The 22,773-nt window shown below is 49.9% G+C and overlaps 1 protein-coding gene across 14 annotated transcripts in view; it reads right to left on the reverse strand.

Annotated features, from left to right (window-relative positions):
* Window positions 1-22,773, reverse strand: part of Cfap65 (cilia and flagella associated protein 65) — a 34,931-nt gene that overhangs the window by 171 nt on the left and 11,987 nt on the right. For 9 of the 14 annotated variants that reach the window (XM_039084650.2, XM_063267907.1, XM_039084646.2 and 6 more), the window contains 21 exons: window positions 21,361-21,498; window positions 19,830-20,075; window positions 18,529-18,753; window positions 17,507-17,665; window positions 17,157-17,307; window positions 16,719-16,847; window positions 15,529-15,754; window positions 15,143-15,271; window positions 10,289-10,465; window positions 9,986-10,052; window positions 9,711-9,821; window positions 6,282-6,473; window positions 6,015-6,167; window positions 4,956-5,099; window positions 4,526-4,639; window positions 4,233-4,340; window positions 2,740-2,784; window positions 2,337-2,536; window positions 1,780-1,929; window positions 806-1,273; window positions 97-234 (listed from right to left, as the gene is read on the reverse strand). In XM_039084650.2, coding sequence (XP_038940578.1) covers window positions 97-234; window positions 806-1,273; window positions 1,780-1,929; window positions 2,337-2,536; window positions 2,740-2,784; window positions 4,233-4,340; window positions 4,526-4,639; window positions 4,956-5,099; window positions 6,015-6,167; window positions 6,282-6,473; window positions 9,711-9,821; window positions 9,986-10,052; window positions 10,289-10,465; window positions 15,143-15,271; window positions 15,529-15,754; window positions 16,719-16,847; window positions 17,157-17,307; window positions 17,507-17,665; window positions 18,529-18,753; window positions 19,830-20,075; window positions 21,361-21,498 — 3,470 coding nt within the window. Of the gene's footprint in view, window positions 1-96; window positions 235-805; window positions 1,274-1,779; window positions 1,930-2,336; window positions 2,537-2,739; window positions 2,785-4,232; window positions 4,341-4,525; window positions 4,660-4,955; window positions 5,100-6,014; window positions 6,168-6,281; window positions 6,474-9,710; window positions 9,822-9,985; window positions 10,053-10,288; window positions 10,466-15,142; window positions 15,272-15,528; window positions 15,755-16,718; window positions 16,848-17,156; window positions 17,353-17,506; window positions 17,666-18,528; window positions 18,754-19,829; window positions 20,076-21,360; window positions 21,499-22,773 lie in introns of those variants that run through there. The other 5 variants (XM_063267908.1, XM_039084649.2, XR_005489209.2 and 2 more) reach the window with 4 other exon arrangements.

A 22,773-nucleotide genomic window follows, 5' to 3' on the forward strand; every position in this document is an offset into this window, starting at 1 on the left:
CAAGAGAGAGGAATGAAGGTGAGGCTTTCAATCATATCTGAATGCCTCTCCTGGCTTGCACCCCTCCAACCAATGAGAGTTACCCCAAGCCCTAACCTGTTCATGCTGACTGGTGGTAGGGCAATGATGCGGGGCCTCGAGGTGAGCACCACCTCTCCACGGCTTGCCTCTACCAGTATGTTCTGGATCATGTTCTCCAGTATTGCTTCCTGCAGGTTGGCAAAAGCTGGTAGCCTGGGAGGACGGTGTTATTCTTGTTATTGCGGTTACAGACCTGCAAGCCACCTCTCCACTTAGCTGTGTGCACTGGGCTTTGCACAGGTTCCCCCGGCTCTGGGGGGCATTCCATTGCAATTTCATCGATGCTAGTTGGGCGGCTAAGATTCAAACCTAGGTGATGTACTTGCAATCCCAGAGCCCATTTTAGAAGATGGTAGTGATGAGAAGATGCACAAGAGGCTATGTGGGGCCAAGGAATCCTAAAGGGACAGAATCCACTCTCCCCCAAAGAGGCCCCAGGAGACAGTGGTATCTGAGGTAGTGGTACTTATTCTCTCATCCTAAATGTCCACTGAAGATGGCCACGCCACACCCCATAATGCTGTGCTGGTAAACACTACCAATCAGGTATCACACACTACGCAAAGCTGGGTCCTGCTCTTCTGAAAATCCTCCCACCCAAATCTTACACTATGCCAAGGAGTTGTCACTAGAACCAGAGTTAGGAAGAGAGCCACACACAAGTCGGGGTCAGCCTCAGTGTCAGCTCCTTCCCAGTCTTCCTCTGGTTCCTACCACTGCTCACCTCCCAATGGCTTCTTTCTCATCGTTTTCTGTCTCCTCCTTTATTATGGCTTTCAGGTCCTGTTGCCACTGCCACTGCAGCGACTGCTGGGATGTGTCTGTGGCCTTCATCCCCGACCAGGTCGTCTTCGGTTCCTTGTCTACGTCCTCTTCCTCCTTGCTCAACTCTTCCATTTCCTCCTCTTCCTCCTCTGCCTCCTCTTCCTCCTCTGCCTCCTCTTCCTCCTCCTCTTCCTCTTCACCATCCTCTTGCCCTGCTGCCATCTTCCCATAAAGGTCCTCCTCCGGCTCTTTGCTTTTCCCAACCTCAAAGCTGGAGGGCAGGGATAGGATCGGGACTAGGAACAGGCTGCTCTTCTGGGCGAGGAACCTGGCTGACTGCTCATTCCAGAACTGGCAGAAGTAAGGCACCTGCTCCACCAGGCTTTGGTCCACAGCATCATGGAAATTCTTGTCTTCCAGTAGGCCCCTGGGCAGGAAAAAGGAAAGGTGAAATCTAATGAAAGGGCTTACAGTCAGGCCGACTTTGGCTTCCCTGTTGCCCAAGGGACAATTCTGACTACTGCTTTTACTATCAAGTGCTAAGTCAGGGAGAGAAGTCCTTGGAACAAGGCATCTTTGAGCCCTGTGGCATCTTAGAGGTGAACGGTTGTGATACAGGCAGAGCCAGCCAGCCAGAATGACCGAGATAAAGGGCAGGTTTCCTGAGGCCATAGGGAACTGGCTGGAGACACTCTCAAGCCTGCCATAGAAAGTGATAGAATCAGGATTCAGGCCCGAAGGCCCTCCTAGCCAGCTCTATTAGACCTAGTCTGTCCCAAGAGTTTCACAGTCAAGGATCTTGTAAAGGAATTCTCTACCCTCCCACCCCCAACCCCAGGGAGAAAAGTGCCAGGGCTTCTGAAGCTTGGGCTAATGCAGCTGGAGAAATGGGAGGGTAAGAACGAAGGCAAGTGGAACGGGGGGCGGGGGTACCTGATGATGGCGGTAAGACAGTCAACCAGAAGCTGCTTTTTCTGCCTAGAGACAGGACCCTCTGTGTCAGGGGGTTCTTCCTCAAAAGCTTTTGACTCTTCCTTGAAGGATTTCTTCTTTGGCAGCTCCCTGGGGTAGACCATTGATATCCTGAGTGGATTTGGAAAACTACTATGCTGTAGCAATAGGGTACAAGACATGATGGTAGCTCCCCAGGTATAAGGACATAAATAGGCCAGGCACATTCCCATTCTTAACCAAATGTAGTTACTGTACTCAGAGAGCCACACCCAACCCTTAGGGGGAGAGCAGGACCCAGCGGCTCCAAGTTGGCAAAAGGAGACATCGGGAAGCTTCGGTGGGTTCCTCGGGGGCTCTCTATCACTCTCTTTAAAAGGACCTAAGCAGTAATGGCGACCTTGAGGGCCCAGTGACTCTCATCAGCCCTGTTCTTGCTTCAACCCTTCCTAAAGGTTGGGTGCGGACATCTGCTGCTCTACAGTGGGGGAGAGGACTGAGATGAGAGGAAGGCGGCCCACGCTTCCCCAGGCGTTCACCGGTGAAGAAAGTGGCAGGGAAACTCGGAGAAGAAGTTGGCCAGATAGTAGTCGATGGCATGGGCCCTCGCAGTGAGGCCTAGACAGAGCAGGCCTGGCACAGGTGGTTGAGGACATGGCCATGTCTCCTCCTTTCCGATCTTCAGGTTCCAGGTGGCAGGTCGGCCGAGAGGCGGTTGGTTTGTGATGGGAGGCAGTGTCTTTGGAGAGATGGAGACATGGGTGGTAGGGCGATCCTATTGTCAATGGATCCCTCGGACCAGCTCTTTGGGGTTGTGGACTTGCCTAGTGGCACTTGCCTCCCTTCCATCTAAGAGGCTGGCTCAGGGCTTGGGGATATCTCCAGGGAAAAGTGAGAACCTTTTCAGCTATGCTGAAACAGGCCTGGGGCTTTCTGGCTCACCTTGTACTTCTTTGGGGGTTCATGGGCTGCACAGTGTGCTCTCCTCTGTAAGAGAAAGGGTCCCGCTTAGGATGTGAGAGCCCCAGTCATGTCCACTTCCGTCTCTGAATAAGCAGAACTCGCATTCCCCTCTTGGTTTTGCCTACCTCCCAGGGCCTCCCTCCTCTTCTAGAACCTTCCCTGGATAAGTGCCCCTTGGGAAGAGATGAGGAAGATCTGCTCAGTCAAGTGAAGAATAGAGGAGGAAATGTGGTCAAAGGTAGGGAGGCTGGCCCCAAAGGTGATTCCCCTTGGGACCCTGGGTCTTTGGAACCAGAGACAAGGAAAGAGTCTGCATTCTGGAGACAGGTAGAAAGCAGCTGCTCCCTATGTGGTCGGTGTCACAGAGGACCCAAGCTTCAGGGAGGGCAGAGCCTTTTTGAGAGGCCTGTGGGGTGAATGTTGGCAGGCGGTGGAATGAGGAGCCAGCATGTTTTATGTTTTATGTCTCCCTGCAGTGATACAGCAGCCCATGTTTCAGAAGTGGCCGCTGGATTCTGGACTCAGCTATAGGCACTCTGTATTAATGCTCATGGCAGTAACTCCAAAGCGGATATTTCCTAGCATTAGGACGTATGTTAAAACATTTATTGTTGGGGTTGGGGATTTGGCTCAGTGACAGAGCGCTTGCCTAGGAAGCGCAAGGCCCTGGGTTCGGTCCCCAGCTCCTAAAAAAAGAACCAAAAAAAAAAAAAAAAAAAACCATTTATTGTTGACTGGGTATAGTACCTCATGCCTAGAACTTCAGAACCTAAGAGGCTAAGACAAGAAGAGTTTGACTCCCTGTTTAAAAAACAAAAACTGAACTGCCATCCCCACCCCATATTACGTATACAAAATGGGAGCAAATGCTACAAAGAAGTCCCGGTCACTCAGCTCCAACTGTTAATAACTCATGGCTCATCCTATTTCATCTGTCTCTCTCCTGTGGATTACCTAGAAAATTCCTAACTTATGTTATGTTCGTTTTATAGTCAAGGGACTAAGAGTAAGTAACTTAGCCAGGGCTGCACACTTAGCAAAGGTTGAAGACAAGAATCAAATCTAAGGCGCTCTCTCTCTCCTCTCTCCTCTCTCTCTCCTCTCTCCTCTCTCTCTCTCTCTCTCTCTCTCTCTCTCTCTCTCTCTCTCTCTCTCTCTCTCTCCAGATCTCCCACCAAAGGCTATCGAAGCCTTCATCAGAAGAAGCTGAGGCCTTGTGTTCTCAATGCTCAGCACACAACAGGCACCCTCAACCCCTCCTGTGTGGAGCAGGGGGTTGCCAGTCAGCCTTCCTCACACTGGATGGTTCAGGAAAGCTGCAGAGTTGCTCTGCCCAGTCTAGAGAGTAGAATCTAATCTCTTAGGGCAGGCTGGCTAGTTTCCCGAGGAAGGCTACCTCAGCGCATCACCTCTCTCTCCTCTGGTAAGGCCAGCGGGAGCTGGGAGTGTGAAGTCCACTCAGCCTTCCTCACCTTTACTTTCAGATCTGTGATGGTGAACTCCACCTCCTGCCGAGCCTTCTCCTCATTCCATTCCCTCAGGTCCTTGTGATACTGCTGCATGAGCTCCTGCTGGTACACCTGGGCACAGCACAAGAGATAAGGCCTATGGTTGGAGGGTCTCAGCTGCGGTTTACCATGGACTCTTCCAAGGGCTGGCTCCTGCTTTTCTCTGAGGGTTGGGAGTTCTCAGAATGCCCCCCCCCCGTCCCATAATTGGGAGCTGTGTTTGGGAGCTCAAGTGTTTCCCTGTAGCTCGTCCTTACCTTGCAGACCAGGTCTATGCTGTAGAAACTGGCATGGACCGAGGCCTTCAGAGTCACTAGGATTGGGGCTCCCTCTTCAGGAGGCACTTGTCCTTCCATGGGACTCACAGTTACCTGGTGATTTAGGGGAGAGCCTGTGGATTTTGGAGGAAGGATGGCAGAGGATAGGATGAGGCAAGGTGGTCCAGGAGGGGAGGGGAGGGGAGGGGAGGGGAGGGGAGGGGAGGGGAGGGGAGGGGAGGGGGCAGGACAGAACAAGATGGGATGGAATAGGATGGGATTGGAGAGAATGGTATGAAGTACGGTAGGGCAAGATGGGACGTAATAGGGTAGGCTGGGCTGGGCTGGGCTGGGCTGGGACAGAATATGATGGGGTGGCATGGGGCAGTACCAAATGAGGCTGATTCTGGGAGCAGATGTGGTCTCTCACCTCTCCAAAGTCTAAGGGAGTTGGCTGCCAGGTGAAGACAATTGTCTCGTTCTTGGAGACATTGTTCAGAAATAGCAAGCGGCTACACTTGCTCTGCACAGGGATGTTTCCCAGGGAGATGTGAGACTGAGACAGGAAGACATTCTGTTGGTGAAGACAACATGGCATCAGCTTTGGGGTCATGAGGAGGAAGCCATAGAAGCATTTCCAGTTCCAACTGGCCAATTATGATGTTAGGAGATTTCCACGCATCTGACCCTTACATTGGCCCTATACTGTAGGCCCAGTTGCTCCCTGGTGCTAGGCGTGTTGCTAAGGTTCAGGGGACACAGGCAACTCTTCCAAATTCTTCTGACATTCAGAGCTAGGATAACTCTGTAAAGCCTATTGTGTCTGCGGGGTTTTCACTGTTTGTCCTGAATTAGGGGTCTAATGGAAAAATGTGTAGTATAGCAATTATGTATGGGTGGGTCCATGGGTAGATGGCTGTGTGATGAATACATACAATCTATGTAAGTGATGTATGGTTCAGTGGGTATATATATATATATATATATATATATATATATATATATATATATATATATATATGTGTGTGTGTGTGTGTGTGTGTGTGTGTACAGACAGATGGATGGCTAGGTGTTAACCTAGGCCTCCCAGCAATAAGAAACATGTAGACTAACGGTAGTATTGGTGACCACTAATATCTTGAGCAAAATCTACTTGAACCCAGGAGAGAACTTTTCTATATGAAGACAATACCTAGAATAGAATGATTTCTTTATAAATCTTTCAATATCCCTCAGCCCTATACTCCAAGAGAAGGCTGGGGTCAAGGGATCTGAAATGGGTGGTTTCCACTTCAGTGTCCCCAGCAGGAACACCAGGCACTGGCTGACAGGCGCCATCTTTGAAGCTGGAGCCAGACTAATTCTAGGCCTCACCCCTCACCCTTAACCTATCTCCTTGTCTCCCTAGCCTCCCTAGCCCTTGGCACTGGCCACCCTTGACTCTAGGCCCCTCCATTGCCTCTGGCTTCCCCAGCTCCCTGTCTCCCACCTGCCCAGGGACCATCAGCCGAGAGTATGTGGAACTACTGTCCGAGATGCTGTGGAAAGGGGCGGTGTCGCCCATGATGTAAGGGTCGTATCCCACTCCCTGGAAGCAGATGACAGCTGAGTTCCATCCAATGATGTGTATGGGTACCTCCACCTGGGAAGTTACAGAAGTGGGGAAGGAACTGGTCAGATCAGGATGCGTCAAGGAAGTCACAGCTCCAACTCCAACCCCCCCCCCCCAATAGTATCTGGGCCGCTCGCTGCTCACTGTGTAGGTCTTGGCCTCGATGGGTGAGAAGATCCACAGGATCCGAGTAGTAGTGCCTGGCTGGATCTCCCCTTTGGGGTTCAGGCAGCAGAAAATAGGGTGGTCAAAATTTTTTTCTTGTACCTGTGACAGAACGCTGACCTGCACCTCGTATGTCACAGGCACTGAGCCACCGTTGTATAACTCGTAAATCTGCAGGGTAGGAGTTGGGGGATGGTTAACAGTAGAGCAGATAGCCTGGGCTCTGTCCATTTGGGAGGGCAGGTTATCCCCACAGTAACTATGGAGGTCTCTGGGCACCGCTCCCACCCAATCGTTACTCCCTACAGCTCAGTACATGGCTATTCAGCCTGTAACCTTTCAGGATAATCAGCAGTTCTGTCTGTAAAACAGCAGCAGCTTGTCTCATTTTCTCTCCATTGACACTTGTCAAGTTTATAAAAGACCCCAGTGTCCTCCACACTGGGATTTGGGGAAATGTCCACACACACCTACACACCATCCAGACCCTTTATCATCTAAGACTTTCAATCTAGTCCACCATGAAGACCATGTCACATCCCACATCTGTTATTAGAAGAAATTCTGAGTGCAGAAGGGTTCTGAAGAACTGAAGACTGCCTCCAAAGGATGTCTTAGGGGGGGAAAAAACAGAGCTGTTCTAGTCTAATAGTTCTTTGCAGAACTAAGAATACTAAAACCAGAAAAGAACAAAGATTTCCTGGGTCTGGTCCTGGAGTTTCCTTTTTCCTGGCCTGGCCCATCACATTGATCTCCAGATCTGGTGCTATTGGGTGAATGTTTGTATCTACTCATTACCCGGTTTCAAAGGCTGAAACCTAATCCAGTCGGGTTGGTACTGATGGGAGGCTCCCTCCTTGCTGTCTGGCTCAGTATGGAGAGTTGTGATGTAGGTTGCTAGGGGGGGAATTCAACACTCCTACACAACTGTGAACGTGTACCTGCTGTAAGCAGCAGCATGGTGAAGATGTGTCCACAGCTGCAATAATGACTTCGAAGTTCTGGGGGCGACCACATACTTCCTGATTAGATTTAAGGCCCCTCTCCATAGGAGCAAATGTATGGCCTGGCGCATGGTTTAGAACCCATGGTTTGAGACTGTAGACCCCAGAGGTGAACTTGCTACGATTATTCTGCTAAGTGATATCAAACTGTCCCCTAACTTTATGCCTCTACACCCGTAAATTAGTGCAGTTCTCAAACCTCATCTGAGAAATGCCTTTACACGGTGCATGGTTCATACAGAAATTCACAGATGATCAGAGTAGAAAATACGTGTCTGTGTAGCGCTCAGCTACAAATGGGATGCTACCGAGGTCTGGTCTGTTGTAATGTTTGGGTAATTCTGGACCCAAGGTCTAGGCCTATGAGTGAGTTCTCACAGTTTACCAGCTTTCGTTGTTGCAAACCATGTTCCTTAATTTAAAACTAAAGTAATTTAAACTTAGTTTCAATAGAAATGGCTACAGCCAATTACTGGAGGGGTTAGAGGTAGGTGGATTTTGAGTTACCTGGTTGGAGGTAGAGAAGAAAGGAGAGAGGAGGAGGAGGGGAGAGAGGGGAGAGAGGAGGAGAGAGGGGGAGAGAAGAGGAAAGAGGAGAGAGGGGAGAGGAAGAGAGAAGCTCCACGGGAGGCAATGTACCATAAACATGGCCAGAAGAAACAGCAAGTACTTAGGGAACACACTGGGGAAGTGGCCAAGCCAGCAGTTAGAAAAGCAGATTAGGGCTGACCACCCAGTAATTGTCGAAGTCAAATAAAAAGTCTGAGTGTCATTTATCTGTAAGCTTGTAGGAATAAGTTGGCTGTGCTACAGGACAATTATACCCTAACCTCCGCAAGGCTTGGGGCCTGTTGCAGAAGAGTGACAATAAGAATGTAGGAGTCGGAGGGTGGGTAGGGCTGTGACCAGACTAAAACAGGGAATTCTGGACACGACAGACAGGCCGAGGACCTCTGCAGTCACAGACCCTGAGGTTACCTGCACAAGACCAAGCTGGTCAACGCTCTACCATGAAGGGGAGAGGGGCTTACAACTGCCCCCGACCCCACTTGAGGACCTACTGATGGCCGACCAAGTTCCATGGATGCTCCACACTTAGGACAATATGTATGTCACAAATGGACTTAGTGGGGCGTTTAAAAGAGGCCAGGAAGTTGGGAGGAGGTGGGGAGGTGAGGGTGGATCTGGGAGGAGTTAGGGGGAGGAATGGCAGGTGAAAATACATTGTACACAAAATACATTATGCAATGTATATATAAAATTCTCAAAGAATCAATGAAAATATTCTTTCGCTCAACTAGAATTACTGTGAATCTGTACTCAGGATCTTACATACAAAGTTACACAGTATCTCTTTATTTTATTTTAGGTGGGGTATTTTAGAAGGTGTTCAGGTCATAAGAGTGGAGATTTCAAGAATGAAACTCACATAGGCCTAAGGAAACCTGTTTGCCTTCTCTTCTGCATGAACACATATGGAGAAGGCGTGGTGTATGAGCCAGGAGTGCAAGCACGTACCAGCCAGATAACACCAAATCATGGCTCTCACCTGGACCTCATCTTGGACAGTAAGATCTCTCTCTCTCTCTCTCTCTCTCTCTCTCTCTCTCTCTCTCTCTCTCCATATGTGTGTACCCTCAGAACTGTAAGAACACACACAAACACACTCTCTCACTCACACATGTGTATGCATGTACACACATTTGCACATACATGTGGAGGCCAGATTAACATGCATATATTCTCCTCAATCAGTCCTTGCCTGGAGCTTACAGATTTGCTAGTCTGGTAAAGGATGACCTACACAAGCATGTACATGTATGCATGTATGTGTACACACACATGTACACAAACACACCAACATGTACACAACCCCCACACAAACATGTACACACGCATGCACATGAAAGAAAGTGTGCAACTTTTTTCCCCTATCCTTGGCTCCCTGAAAAGATGAGCTTCTCTAAGAGCAATGACTTCCAAATTGTGGCTGAGACCTCTCAGCAAACAGGTCTAGATGAACTGAGTGGGTCATAGCTAGCATATAAAACATGGGACAGGAGAAAATAAAAGAGACTGTGTAACTCTGTATGTAAGATCCTGAGTGCAGATTCACAGTAATTCTAGTTGAGTGTGTGTGTAAACACTGGAGTGAAGCACAAATGATAAGATATATTATTAGTGTAGTCCATGGTCAAGAAGTTGGAAGATCTTTGTGCTAGTGGGGGAAAATACTTTTGCATGGGAATGGAGCCTGACAAAAGGGCTTTAGTACTAGAAGACTTTGTCCTTACTTCTCCCCAGTTGTCCCTTGTGGGTTAGTGTCTGCTGTCCTGTAAGGACTGAGATCACACAGAGATCAATACGTAGGCCTCTCAGTTTCAGGCTCACACACACCACTGACCTGGCGTGGGGGCAATGTTTCGCCAATGGGGACAGGAATGAACTGGTGGATGGTGGAGGTGAAGTGCACATACTTCTGCTCTAGCCTCACTGTCACGCCGATGAAGTGTAGCTGTAGATAAGGAACCCATGGGTGGCATGCTGCCCTGTGAGAATGGTATACCCAACAGAGATACGGGCCCTAGCTCCCCAGAGGGCACCACTCCTAGCTTCTCTCTTGGATGTCCAAAAGCTCCAGGAGCCAGTCCCCAGCAGGACTAGGGTGTGAGGTCTCACCAAGATCTCCCGTCCGTGGGACACCTTGAAGAGCACAGAGAGGCGATCGGTGCCAACAAACAGGTGTCTTCAAGGGAAGAGACAAGTTAGTGAGTTCTGGAATCTTCTTTGAATGGGAAAACAAGTGTGGCTTTGAACCAGACAGCCACCTCTGAGTTGGGATGAGACAGAAACGACATAGACCTTCCCTGCAGGGGATGGCTCCCCAGGGGGTATTGTCTAGGGTATCCCAGAGTCAGACAGAGAAAAGCCAGGGCTAGGGACCTCTTGGAAGGAAGGGCATGGTGGGGAGCATAGGAACACCTGTATTTGAACTCCACCATCTGCTCCTGCCCAGGGGTCAGGCTCCCAGTCTTGGGGTTGATGGAGAAGAGACAATTATCCTCTGCACGCATTTGGTGGAGCTCAGTGCTGTTGAGGTCTGCTTGCTCTGTCCACACATCCATGTCCAACTGCTGGTCACTTGGAAAGAGGAAAGACCTGGAAAAGGCAAACAAGAGGATTGAAGCCAAGCAAAGGATAGGTCCATTGGAAAGACAGGCAGATAGAGGGGTCTTTAACACACCTCCTGTTCTTTGCACCCCCATTTTATAAGTTGACCCATGTTCTGGTGAGCATTCTCCTTTCATAAAGATCCCCAAACTTAGAAAGCGCCAGCATGGTGGCTCATACTGTAATAGTAGTACTAGGGTGATGGGCAGGAGGACAGCTGAAAGTGAAGGTCAACTTGGGCTGCATAGTGAGTTCCAGACTAGCCAGGGTTACACAATGAGACCCTGTGTGGTGCTTTGAATGGGAATGTCCCCTCATATGTTTGAATGCTCGATCCTGAGTTAGTGGAATGATTTGGGAAGGATTAAGAGGCGTGCCCATGTTGGAGAGGGTGTGGCCATGTTGGAGTGGGTGTGGCCATGTTGGAGGGGGTGTGTCCATGCTGGAGGAGGTGTGTCACGGGTTTTAAGGCTGCAGAAGTCCATGCCAGGCCCAGTCTCACTCCTTCCCTGACTGCTGCCAGCAGGTCAGGATGTGGGCTCTTAACTACTCCTCCAGCATCATGTCCATCTGTTCCCCACCTTGATGATCATGGACCAAGCCTCTAAAACTGTAAGCAAGTACCCAATTAAATGCTTCTTTTTATAATAGCTGTTTTGGACTTGGCGTTTCACCATAGCAATAGAATAATGACTAAAGAAACAAACACACAAACTAAAGAAACTAAAGACACAAGAAGACCCAGAATGACTAAAGAAAACAGAAGAGTGGGGCTCTGTTTTAGGTACTGGGAGCCAAGGATGTCACTTGTACTAGGAGCAGCTGGCCACTCATTTTTCTTTCGTAAGCTCTGAGGGAGGGGCTATTTGCAAATCCCGGGAATGCTGGCTGGCAGTATCACCCAGAGGCCCCCGAGGAGGCGGGTGTTAAAGCTAGCTTGGACACAGGATGGAGAACAGGTACCCAGAGGGCTGGTGACCCTGAAGCAAGCAAGAGTGTGAAGAACTCCCTCACAAGGCCTCACACTGTGGAAAAGTAGATATTGTCTCTCAACCAGTTGGCAAAACTAAAAAAAAGTGAGAAAGGGTCCCAAGCCCTCCATTCAATAGAACATCCTCTCAGAGAGATGGAAGGGAATTGGCCCCGCCAGCAAACAGGGTCCGGGACTGAAGACAAGACACCCAGAAACAGAAGCAAAGGGGGCCACTAAGCCTCACAGAAGTCAGGGAACAGCACCCCAAACTTTCCTTTCACATGGAAAATTTAAAAAAATAGATGCATAGAGTGATGATAAGGTTCAGAAAGAGCAGACATTGTCACACACGGAGGAAGAGGGGGTCCTGCTGGCTTTTGAAAATAACTTGGCAACATCTGCTAAGACAAAACACACGTGTTCTTCAACCCAGAAGTGCTACTTTCAGGAATCCGCCTGTATGATTAAAATGAAGGCAAGACAATGTACCAACACACACTAAACATCTAAAGATCCATTTTGAGTATGTGTGTACATGATGTATGTGTACATGTATGTGAGCATGGCTGCAGATGTGCCACAGCATGCATGTGGTCAGCTGGCAGCTCTGGGTGTCACAGGGTTTGTGTACCACTGTGGATGTCAGACTAGCTGGCCCACAAGCTGCTGGGAATGACTGTCCTGTCTCCACTTCCCACCTTGCCACGGCAACATTGGAATTACAGACATGTGTTACTGTGGCTGGCCTCACACAGGTTCTGGGACTCCAAACTCTGGACCTCAAGCTTGTGCAGCAAGCCTTTTAACCACTGTCGTAGTTAGGGTTCCTATTGCTATGAGGAGACACCATGACCATGGCAACTCTTATAAAGGAAAACATATAATTGTGGCTGGCTTACAGTTTTAGATTTTGTCCCTTATCATCATGGTGAAGAGCTTGGAAGCTTGCAGGCAGACATGGTGCCGAAGAGGGAGCTGAGAGTTCTGCATCTTGATCTGCAGACAGCAGCAGGAGACTGTCCCACTAGGTTTAGCTTGAGCATATGAGACTTCAAAGGCCTCCAACAAGGCCACACCTACTCCAATAGGGCCACACCTACTCCAACAAGGCCACACCTACTCCAATAGGGCCACACCTACTCCAACAAGGCCACACCTACTCCAATAGGGCCACACCTACTCCAACAAGGCCACACCTACTCCAATAAGGACATGCCTTCCAAAGGTATCAGGCTCTACAAGCCTATGAGGCCATTTTTCACACAAACTCTGCATCCACTGAACAATCTTCTCAGTCCTGCACACTTTATCTATATACACATCCAAATACAAGACTTTCTTTATTGTGGAAAACAAAATCAAAAACTTTTTGTTCCTTTTATTGGGAACAAAATCTTCCAATAAAGGGGTGGCCTAATAACTTAAATCCCTTTTTGTTGTAGAATATCATGCGACTGATAAAAAGAATGTACTAGATGTATATGTACTCTACTCCATACGTTCCTCCTTCGTGGCAAACATTCTAGAGGGAATCACTCTGCAAAGCATCCGGGTATCTGTGTGTGGTGCAAATACTGAGAGTGGGGTGTGCTCCCAAGCTCTGGCTACCCCAGCAGTGGATATAAGCCTGAGAAGCTCTTGCTATTTCAGGATCCTCTGGGAAATTTCTGCATCTCCTTAACACACAGTTACTCAGCTGGTCTCCTGGTGAAATCGTTCCCCTGCCTGTCCCCTGACTGGTTCTAATGTGCATGTTTTCCCCCATAACCTGGAGGACAATAATACCGTCCTGACCCACTATCCCCTGGAGATCAGAGTGGCAGGTCATGGAATGTTAACTGGGCCTTTGTCCCCCTCTGCAGCTGTCATGCCATTAGTCCCCTGACAAGTTCAAACTCTCTGGAGGAAGATTCCAGGCCCCTCATGCCCTGCTCCTGCCTGTATTGCCAGATGTATTTGAGGCCCCATTTTCTTGCTTTCTTCAAAAAGTTTTCCTTCCTTCCTTCTCTTTCTCTTCCTCCTCCTCCTTCCCCTCCTTCTCCTTTCCCTTCTAACCATGCTAGGGATTGAACCCAGGGCTCTTGTCTATGCCAGGAAAGCACTCTAGTCTTTTTGATCTCACCACCACTCTGTCAAAAGTGGTCAACAACCCTGTGTCATGCTTTCCTCCTCAGTACACTCCCTTGTCCTGGGAGGCTGCTCTACTCTGGGTTCCTGTTGTGCCAGGGGGGCAGGGACTGGCCTGGTCCACATTTCTATTCTGCAGGACCAGCCTGCAGTTTGCCTTTAGGGAGAACCTGGGGCAAATGTAGTCAGTGGAATAAAAAGCACACTAGTGGGGAAATGGTATTAAGCAACACAGTTGATGTCTTTGAGGCTGTCTACTTGAAGGCAAGGTACTGTGCAACCATATCCTAGCGTCAACCGGAGCAGAGGTGGGGGAGGAGGAGGGTTGAGGGGAGAAGGTAGCTTCATGGCTCTCTGATTCACCACTTCATCCTGCCTACTGCCATCTCAAGCCAGACTCCACACTCTCCTTACACCACTCATCTTGACTCCATCTAGTTTTTCTGAGCTCGGCAGAGAAACGTTAGCATGTGAGGGTAACCCTGCATAGCTCTCACCCTACAAGCCCAAGATGTCCTCCACCTGGCCCAGGCCAGCAGGTTCCCACCACAGAAGCCCCTGTTTCTCTCTCTCTCTCTCTCTCTCTCTCTCTCTCTCTCTCTCTTTCTCACCTTCCCAGAACCCACCAGTCAGTGTGGGCCTTGACTTGCTCTCTGCCTTCTGTTATATTCATTAGTCAACCAGAAGGGAAAGTCTGCAAACAGACATTTACTAAGAAATCTACCTGTGTTCACACCAGGAACTTGAATAAGCCTGGTATGGAAACTGGCAGCCTGCTGGGCATGCGTTCTGGGCCCTGAGGTGAGGGCAGGACAACAGGACAATGGACAGGCTTGACAGGTTCGGGTCCTTACGCCTGGCTTCCTGTGACCTGTGAGGTGACTGTTTTGTGGCCAGCTTCCACTCACTTTCCAGTCGCACAGCGGCTTTGCTCAATCGCGCCCTCTAGTGGTAGGCTCCTCGGTGGTGGCAGATGTCTGTCCTCCAGGATAACCTACACTTGCCTCCATTTGGCCCCAGCCCCTAAACTTCAGTCTGTCAGGCAGCATGGTATGGTGCCTAGACCGTCCTGATATACAGAAGCAACTTAAAGCCTTCCTGCTGACTAATTAGTGTCGGCAGTCATTCTGGAGCGGGTACATCTGGATTTGAACCTAGCTCCACTTCTAATGGCTATGTGAACTATGTGGCTTTCTTTGCCTGAGCTCTTAGTCCATTGACCCTCAGGCTCTGACTTTTAAACAGGAGAGGTCTTTCTCACAGGGATCCTGTAAAGATCAAGAATCCAGTGCCTGGGTCTAAGTACTCATTCAGTTACTGATACAGCTGTGACCAGCTTCCAGGAATTGCGCACTGCCCAGAGCCAAGCTGCAGTGGATAACATCTCCAGAGTGCTATGGACAACCACAGTCTCCTCCCAGCCTCTTTACCCTGTCAGTGAGTGACCCACTCACAGGCTACATGTGGGTTGCCCAGAAGGCCCAGGAAATGTCTACTCCCTACTCCTGGCCTTTAGGGCTCTGTCCCCAGACCCCTGTAGCAGCCCCCTTTCTGCAAAGCCATACCAGTCCAAGGGGACTAGCCCACGGTTCTTCAGGATGAGGAGTACCACCGACGGTGGGGCGTTGTGTGGTGCTGCTCCAAAATTGAAGTCCAGCTTCAGAGGAGTGAAGATGGGGGGTGTGTGGCTCACGCTGTGTGAAGCAGAGAAAGGGCTCAGTGCAGGAGCTGACGCAGAGTCGGGACTCTGGGGTGCCCATCCCCAGGCACAAAGTGAAAGAATGTGGAACTCAGGGTGAGTGAGACAAAGTCTCAACCCTGAAGTCAATCCTTGCCTTCCTCTAAGAAGGTTGCCTGCCCCCAACCCCAGCCCGGACTCAGTTTCTTGGGGTGTTGGTAGACAGTTTGTGAAGGTCCAGGGTTCCTTGCCCTGCCCCTGAGCCTAGCTTACCTGTGCCGGGTGGGCACCTTGTAGGTGAGCTCCGTGATGGTTGGGTCACGTGCCAAGTAGCTGTTGAGCGTGTCCAGGGAGAAGAGGTGCCACAGGTGCTTGCGCGTGAGGCCCTCGGCACTGCCCATGGAGGAGATGTCCAGGACGGAGAGCAGTGGGTACACAGCTGCCAGGGACACATGGCACAGCTCCTGTGTCTTGCAGTCCGGGCTGTCTGGGGGAGTGACTGTGGGAGCGAGCAGGGGGCTCAGCTCCTGTGTGGTGAGGCACAGAACCCCGCTCAGAGACAGTGCTGGGCTTCAATCATGAGCATCTTCTCAATGGCAGTCAGCTCCTGTCTAAGGCTTTCTGTGTGCTGGGCACTGTCCGGTTTTAACATAGATCCTGGCACTTTTAGACGCTTTGCAATTCTGCATAATTCATAGGCTGCAAAAACTGCTTTTTTAACACCCGCCATTCAATAGGCCTTATATATTCACAGACACATGCGACCACCACAACTAATTTTTAGAAAGTTTCCATTGCCCCCCCCAGAAAAACCCAGTTTACACTCCCCCCATCTACAATCCCCCACTCTCAGCAATCACTAATCTAGGCTCCACCTGTGTATTTTATCTTTTCTGAAATATTTTGGACACTCAGTTGCTTGGCTTTTTCTGACTGGCTTCTTTCACTTAGCGTCTTGCTTTCAGTGTCTATCAATATGGTGGCATACGCTATTCAGTGTGTGCATGTGTGTGTGCATGTGTGAATGTGCACACGGGTATGTGTGATAGTCTGTGACCATCTCCCTTTTATTGATGGAGAAGCTGAGGCATATTTAGGTGAAGCAACTCGCTAGTACCACACTGTCAGTGAGTGTGGGACAGTCCAGGTTCAATCCCAACGCTGGCATGGGGAAAAGTAGCAACTCCAGCTTATGGAGGAGAAAGCTGAAGCTTCACTGAGGATTTGCCTGATTCTGACAGGAGGCAGCACATTCGCTGAATCTCATGATTCCATAGCTCAGGGAAACACATAGACATAATGTGGACAGACACAGTTACACACATCAGATCCTGAAGACACAGTCCACCCTGCTCTCACTCACTGTGCCAGCCTGTCAAGAAGTTAGCCAGCACTGTGTCTCACAAGTCACCTCTCCCCTCCTCCCCTTCCCGGCGCTGAATCTCTCCCGAGTGCCCAGGTACCTCTTTGGTTCAGAAGACAGTAGCTAATGGTCCAGGAATACTTAGAACGGATTTTAGGACAGGCAGTCAGATAGATGGTGTCCTGGGAATGAGGTGGCATGGTCCCTTCCGAGTGGTCAAATTCTAGAGCTTGGGGGGAGGAAGGGAGATGGTGATGTAGGGGTCATCAGTGGTATCTGGACAGAGGTGTCCTGGCTGCTCAGGTAAACCCTCCCCTGGGTCACCACAGCACTCCCTGATGGCACAGCAGGCTGGGGCAGAAAGAGCCATGCATCTTGATATCACCGGCATTTGCCACAGTTAAAAAGTAGAAATGCTAGGTTTTCAGCTGTCTTGTCTGACCCATACCACGTATGGGCCATCGATCTTAAGCACACACAGACATACGGACACATGCATGCACCCCTCCTGGCCCAGACCCAGCCCAGGCCTCAGTACCACAGGAGTCATTGTTGAGGCCCTTGGGCCTGTGCTGCTCCAGGACCAGGCGGTAATAGAGGGTGCAGTTGCCATCATTCAGAAGAACCAGAGACTTGACCTCCTGGCTGTTCACCAGTACGTTCCCAAAGTCCAGGTCCTTCGGCTTCGCCTGAGATCACAGCCAGCTAGCTTCTGGGGGTGCCCCCAACATAGTCTTCAGACCACCCCCCAAGGAAAAGGATCTGAGGTTGTATGCAAGCATCTGTAGCTTGTCCTCTACCTTGTCGCCTGCTTTCTTAGGGCTGGGCACCTGCCACTTTCCCTCCCACCTGGGTCCTGGCTCCTCCCCCAACAGGGCTTCTACTCACAGAGAGGCATCCAGTAACACCCATGCCCACCAGCCGGATCCTGTAATGCACCGTGGGTTGGGGCTTGGTCTTTTGTGGTTGTCTGGCTTCCCAGACCCATATCCCCACTCGGAACAGGTACTTGATCTCCTCCAAAGGGCTGAAGATCCACGTCAGTGTCTGGGGTCACACAGACGGTTCATTCTTGCATGCATGTGAACAGGATGCCCCCTCCTGGCTGGGGGAGGTCCCGTTACAAATGCTTACACAATTTTTCCATCTGCCTGTTTGTGCACACTGTTTATGTCATTTTACACACATCTGTAATCTCATCTCCAGAAACCCTCCATCCTGCATCTTCATGACAGGGACATAGTGGTATTTTCCAGACTCATTCTAATGGAAAATGGAGCCTTAAAGAAGTGGAATATCTGGACCAGGGTCAGAAATCTGATGTCCAGAGGCTGGGTCCAGAATTCAAGTGGGTTTCTACATCTGTGCAATCTCCTAAGCGCCTACCGCCCACCCCTGAGTATTTATGGGTACCATGTATTGGTAGTTACTGCTCTAAGTCTGGCCTACCTCAGAATAGGGACAAAGTCTGTTATTTTAGGGACAGTTTGGGTTCCCCTTTTGCATTGACCTGAAACCTCTGGGTGTTTCCTTTCTTGCCCCTTCCTGAGAGAGTCACCCATTTGTCCCATACCCAGCTGACTCAGACAACCTGCCAGGAATCTTGCTGCTTGGGTATCATGAGTGATGAAGGTTAGACATGCCCTGGACTCTGGCATCACTAATGTTGCATTCAGTCCCAATTCTGCACCCCTAGTCTTGATCTTTTAAATATTCTTCCCCCTAAGTCTCAATTTCCCATAAGATGCAGGTGAGGAAGTGTTACTAAAAGCCACTCGTAGGCTAGGGAGGTGAGCACAGATTGCTAATGCACATGTGGTCACCATAGGCCACAGGACTGCTAAGACAGGTAAAGGTAAGGCTGACAGGTACCCTCTTATCTACCCTTGGCAACCGGCCCAGGCACTCACGAGGTTCTCATTAGGGTGGATGATACCCTTGGAGGGCCGGACAGCCAGCATCTTTTGGTGCTGCTGGGAGACTCTCCACTCGAACTCCAGGGGCAGGCGTGAGGGGTTGTGAAAAGTAAAGTTGCTGGTGGAGGAACAGCCCACCCAGGTGGGCTTGAAGAAGATGCTTTTGCAGGTATCCAGCTTCAGCTCCAGTGGTTCCTCTCGGCTCTGAATGCTCACTTCCTGAGCCAGAGGAAGGAAGGAAGGAAGGGAGGAAGGAAGGAAGGAAGGAAGGAAGGGAAGGAGGGAGGGAGGGAGGGAGGGAGGGAGGAAGGAAGGGAGGGAGGAAGGGAGGAAGGGAGGAAGGAAGGGAGGGAGGGAGGAAGGGAGGAAGGAAGGGAGGGAGGAAGGAAGGGAGGGAGGGAGGAAGGAAGGGAGGAAGGAGGGAGGGAGGAAAGGAGGGAGGGAGGAAGGGAGGAAGGAAGGAAGGGAGGAAGGGAGGAAGGATGGAAGGATGGAAGGACGGAAGGACAATGCCATGACCTCTTGGCTCTCCCTCCATTTTTAGGAAGCATCTGTGCAGATTTTCACACTTGAGAGGAGACAGCCAAAGCAGTCTTCCAGCCTGGACGTAGCAGCTTCTCTCAAAAGCAGATTAAAAAGAAGCCAGAGCTAGGTGTGGTGGAAACCCCAGAACTAGCGTAGGTGAGGCAGGAGGATTGCCTTGAGTCCAAGACCAGCCTGAGATATATAGTGATATATATATGTATATATATTTTTTTGTTGTTTTGTTTTGTTTTTTCAAGACAAGAGTTTCCCTGTGTAGTCCTGGCTGCCCTGGAACTCACTCCATAGACCAGGCTAGCCTTGAACTCACAGAGATCACCTGCCTCTGTCTTCTTAGTGTGCCACCACCATCTGGTAGATATATTGTCTTAAAAACACACACAAACATTGAACCCCCAGGGAGCAAGAAAGGATATATCAGTTTTTCATGGGGTCAGATATGAGTCTATCCATCCATTCCTGCCCCTGGGCTGGCTGCATACATTCCTCTACTCCCTTCAGGTATGAGTCTGGGGGTCTTTGCAGCTTTTTCCCTACCCCCAAACTCCATGGAACAGACAACTCACTGAGAAGCAGCTGAGTTATCAGGAATGGATCCCAGAGCTCCCTCCCTCCCACTCCTCCTTACTAGAGGAATGTTCCCCACCCACATCCCACCATCTAGGTCGGCAGGGACCCTAAAAATGTGGTTTAAAAAAAACAAGTGCCAGATGGTGGCCTAAAGACACTGTTCCTCTATCCCTGCCTCCTACCTTGAGATACTGGGGATAAAAGTTGAATTTCAGGTAGAAGACATGCTGTTTCCACGAGGTGCCCTTGGGATATGTGCTGATAAGGAAGATCTGGTGGGCTCCCGGAGCAATGAGCCCAGAGGAGGGCTTCAGGGTGATGTCTGGGCTGCTATTGGGGGCCAGGCTGAAGGTCAACATCATGGAGCCTTTGTTGACCAAAAACAGACTTCTGTAGGAGGGTTTTCCAGAAGATACTGCTGGGAATGTCTGGGAGTTGGGGAGAATAAGAGGGAAAGGAATCCTTTCTCAGATCTCCATCCCTAGATACACATTTGGGGCCACTCATGTTTGGATGACACCGTCTCCTGGGAAAGTCAAGATCTCTACACACAGCCCAGCCAGCAAAGAGTTCCTGAAAGCTAAGGGAGGCCACAGCCTACCACTAAAGAATACTTCTGTCCCCCAAAGACCTCCAGACATAGGGATGTGGTGGTCCCAGGTCCCAGGGAAAGTCGGTCCTCTGCAGGCCTGTCCTTGAGTTTAGAGATGGAGTTGGTATTTTAGCAGTGTCCTCCAGTTACTCTTTAGAGAATCAATCATCCTGGTTCACAGGTCTGGGGCCTTTAGCTCTTTCTCCATGATTCTCACTCAGATGTCAGAGGGGGGCCAGCCCCCACAGTCCCAGCTCCTAAACACTTCTTGGCCATTTTGGATATGGCCAGAACTAGGCTAAAAACTAGGCAGGCTACACATTGCAAGGCCTATAACCCTTGGTCCAAGTCCCCACTGAGTTGTACCAACAAATTTATGTGAGTCAGTGCAGAAGCAATGCAGGCTGCCACTAGAAGGAACATCACATCACACTGAGGGGGGGCTGCCAAGGGGCCACATCAGTGCAGACACTCGGAGCTTCAGCTGGAGCTCTGCTTTAGAAAGGGGTGACCTTGGGATGGGTATCAAGGCAGCACAGATTTGGGATGAGAGATCAGAAGTGCAACTGGTGGAGGAGATGGGATTATCTCAAGCCATTGTCTCAAAGTGATATCTTCCCAATAACAAAATGGCTAGTGAAAATTGACAATAGAGGCAGAATCCAGGAAGGAAAAGCAGAATTGGATTCTGGGGACTTGTCCCCAGGCCATATACTTTTTAGCCCTGTGTCATCCTACCTCCCATGACAGACAAGACCTTCAAGGACCTAGAGAAGAGGCCTGGAAGTTCTGATTCTCCAAACAGTGGCAAGGCTCGTGCTTTGGGTTCATCCCCAGGGTCCAGCCTAGGGCTTGGGAGCAGGCAGGGGCTCAGTGAGCAGGGCAAATGAAGGAGTTGGAGAATATAGGTCCAAAGTGGAGAGGGGAAGGTGCCCATTCTCTAGACTGCTCTTGTTCCGGGACACCCATGATCAAAAACAACCTATTCACTGGCCTAGATCCCTAGGATGGTCAGGAAGGACGTGGGGTGTTTTACTGAGGTCATTAGAAAGAGAAACAGGGAAGTGCAGGCTGGGGTCCCTCCTCCATCTTGTCCTTGCTGTTGTTGGGGCCATACTCACCTGGGGTGCATCCAGAGAATATTGGGGGATATGGTGCTCTAAGGAAGGGTAATAGCTGTGGCCTCGAGCCCGAACCTTCAGACACCAGGATGGGACCACTGTGCAGTCCTCTTCAATATTGCTGTAGCACTGAAGGACCTGCAGAGGCCAGCCCACAAGGAAACTCAGCGTCCAGGAACTGACCCTAGAAGACAGTCATCTTGCCCCTCCCTAGCCCTGTGCTGTAGGTATCCTATATTGGGCATAAGAAAGGAGGGTTTGAGGGAGACTGCCTAGGACAGCCATGCTAATCCCTCAGGCTGCAGTTGGAGCCTCTGTAGGGAGGAGAGTGGGGTGGGAAGCTAAAGTGGATTTGTTCTCTAGGAATGAGCCTAGAACGGGGCTGGCAATGGAAATATAATATGAGCCACAGATTCTGGCTAAAAATGCAATTTTAATGTTTCAGTGGCCACATTCCTTATAAAGTGAAATTCAATAATATATTTAACTCAGTAGTTCCAAACTCCAATCACTTCAGCAGGCAGTCATTATAAAGGCTATTAAGGAGTTATTTTACACTATTTTCATATTCTACCTTTGAAGTCTGGGTATATTTTATACTCACAGTACATCTTCTCTATTTGGGCCACTTTATTTCAGGTGTTCTCTGGTCACCAGGTCTGGTGCCTGCCTGCCTCATGGATCAGCACAGCTCTAGAGCCTATGGCCTGGCGTGCTCAGAGCTAGACCCAGACGCGAGCATCATGTTCTTACCTGACTCCCATAGCCCTGCTAATATATGAGAACGGAACAGTCAAAGATTCTACTTTGTCTGGGTTGGCATGGTGGCATACCTTGGTCTACATAGGGATTTCCAGGCCGGCTGAGGCTACACAGTGAGACCCTGTCAAGAAAGAGAGAGAGAGAGAGAGAGAGAGAGAGAGAGAGAGAGAGAGAGAGAGAGAGAGAGAAACAGGGAGAGAGAGAAACAGGGAGAGAGAGAAACAGGGAGAGAGAGAAACAGGGAGAGAGAGAAACAGGGAGAGAGAGAAACAGGGAGAGAGAGAAACAGGGAGAGAGAGAGAGAAATGGGGAGAGAGAGAGAGAGAGAGAGAGAGAGAGAGAGAACACTGAGGGCACAGTTAAGTTGGTAGAATACTTGCCTAGAATTCATCAAGCCCTGGGTTTGGCTCCCAGCACCAAATTAACTGAGTGTGGTAGTTCATCTCTGCAATCCCAGTACTCAGGAAATGAAGGTATAAGGACCAGGAGTTCAAGGTTGTCCTTGGCTATGCAGCAAATTCAAGACTAGCCTACACTAGACAAGATCTCTACAAAAACAAAACAAAACAAAACAAAACAAAAACAAAACCCCCACAACCATGCTTTGAGAAAGTTGTGAGTTTGCATCTGTAATCCCAGAATTGGGAGGCT

The sequence above is a fragment of the Rattus norvegicus genome, chromosome 9 (genome assembly GCF_036323735.1).
Source record: "Rattus norvegicus strain BN/NHsdMcwi chromosome 9, GRCr8, whole genome shotgun sequence".
In the NCBI taxonomy this organism is placed as follows: Eukaryota; Metazoa; Chordata; class Mammalia; order Rodentia; family Muridae; genus Rattus; species Rattus norvegicus.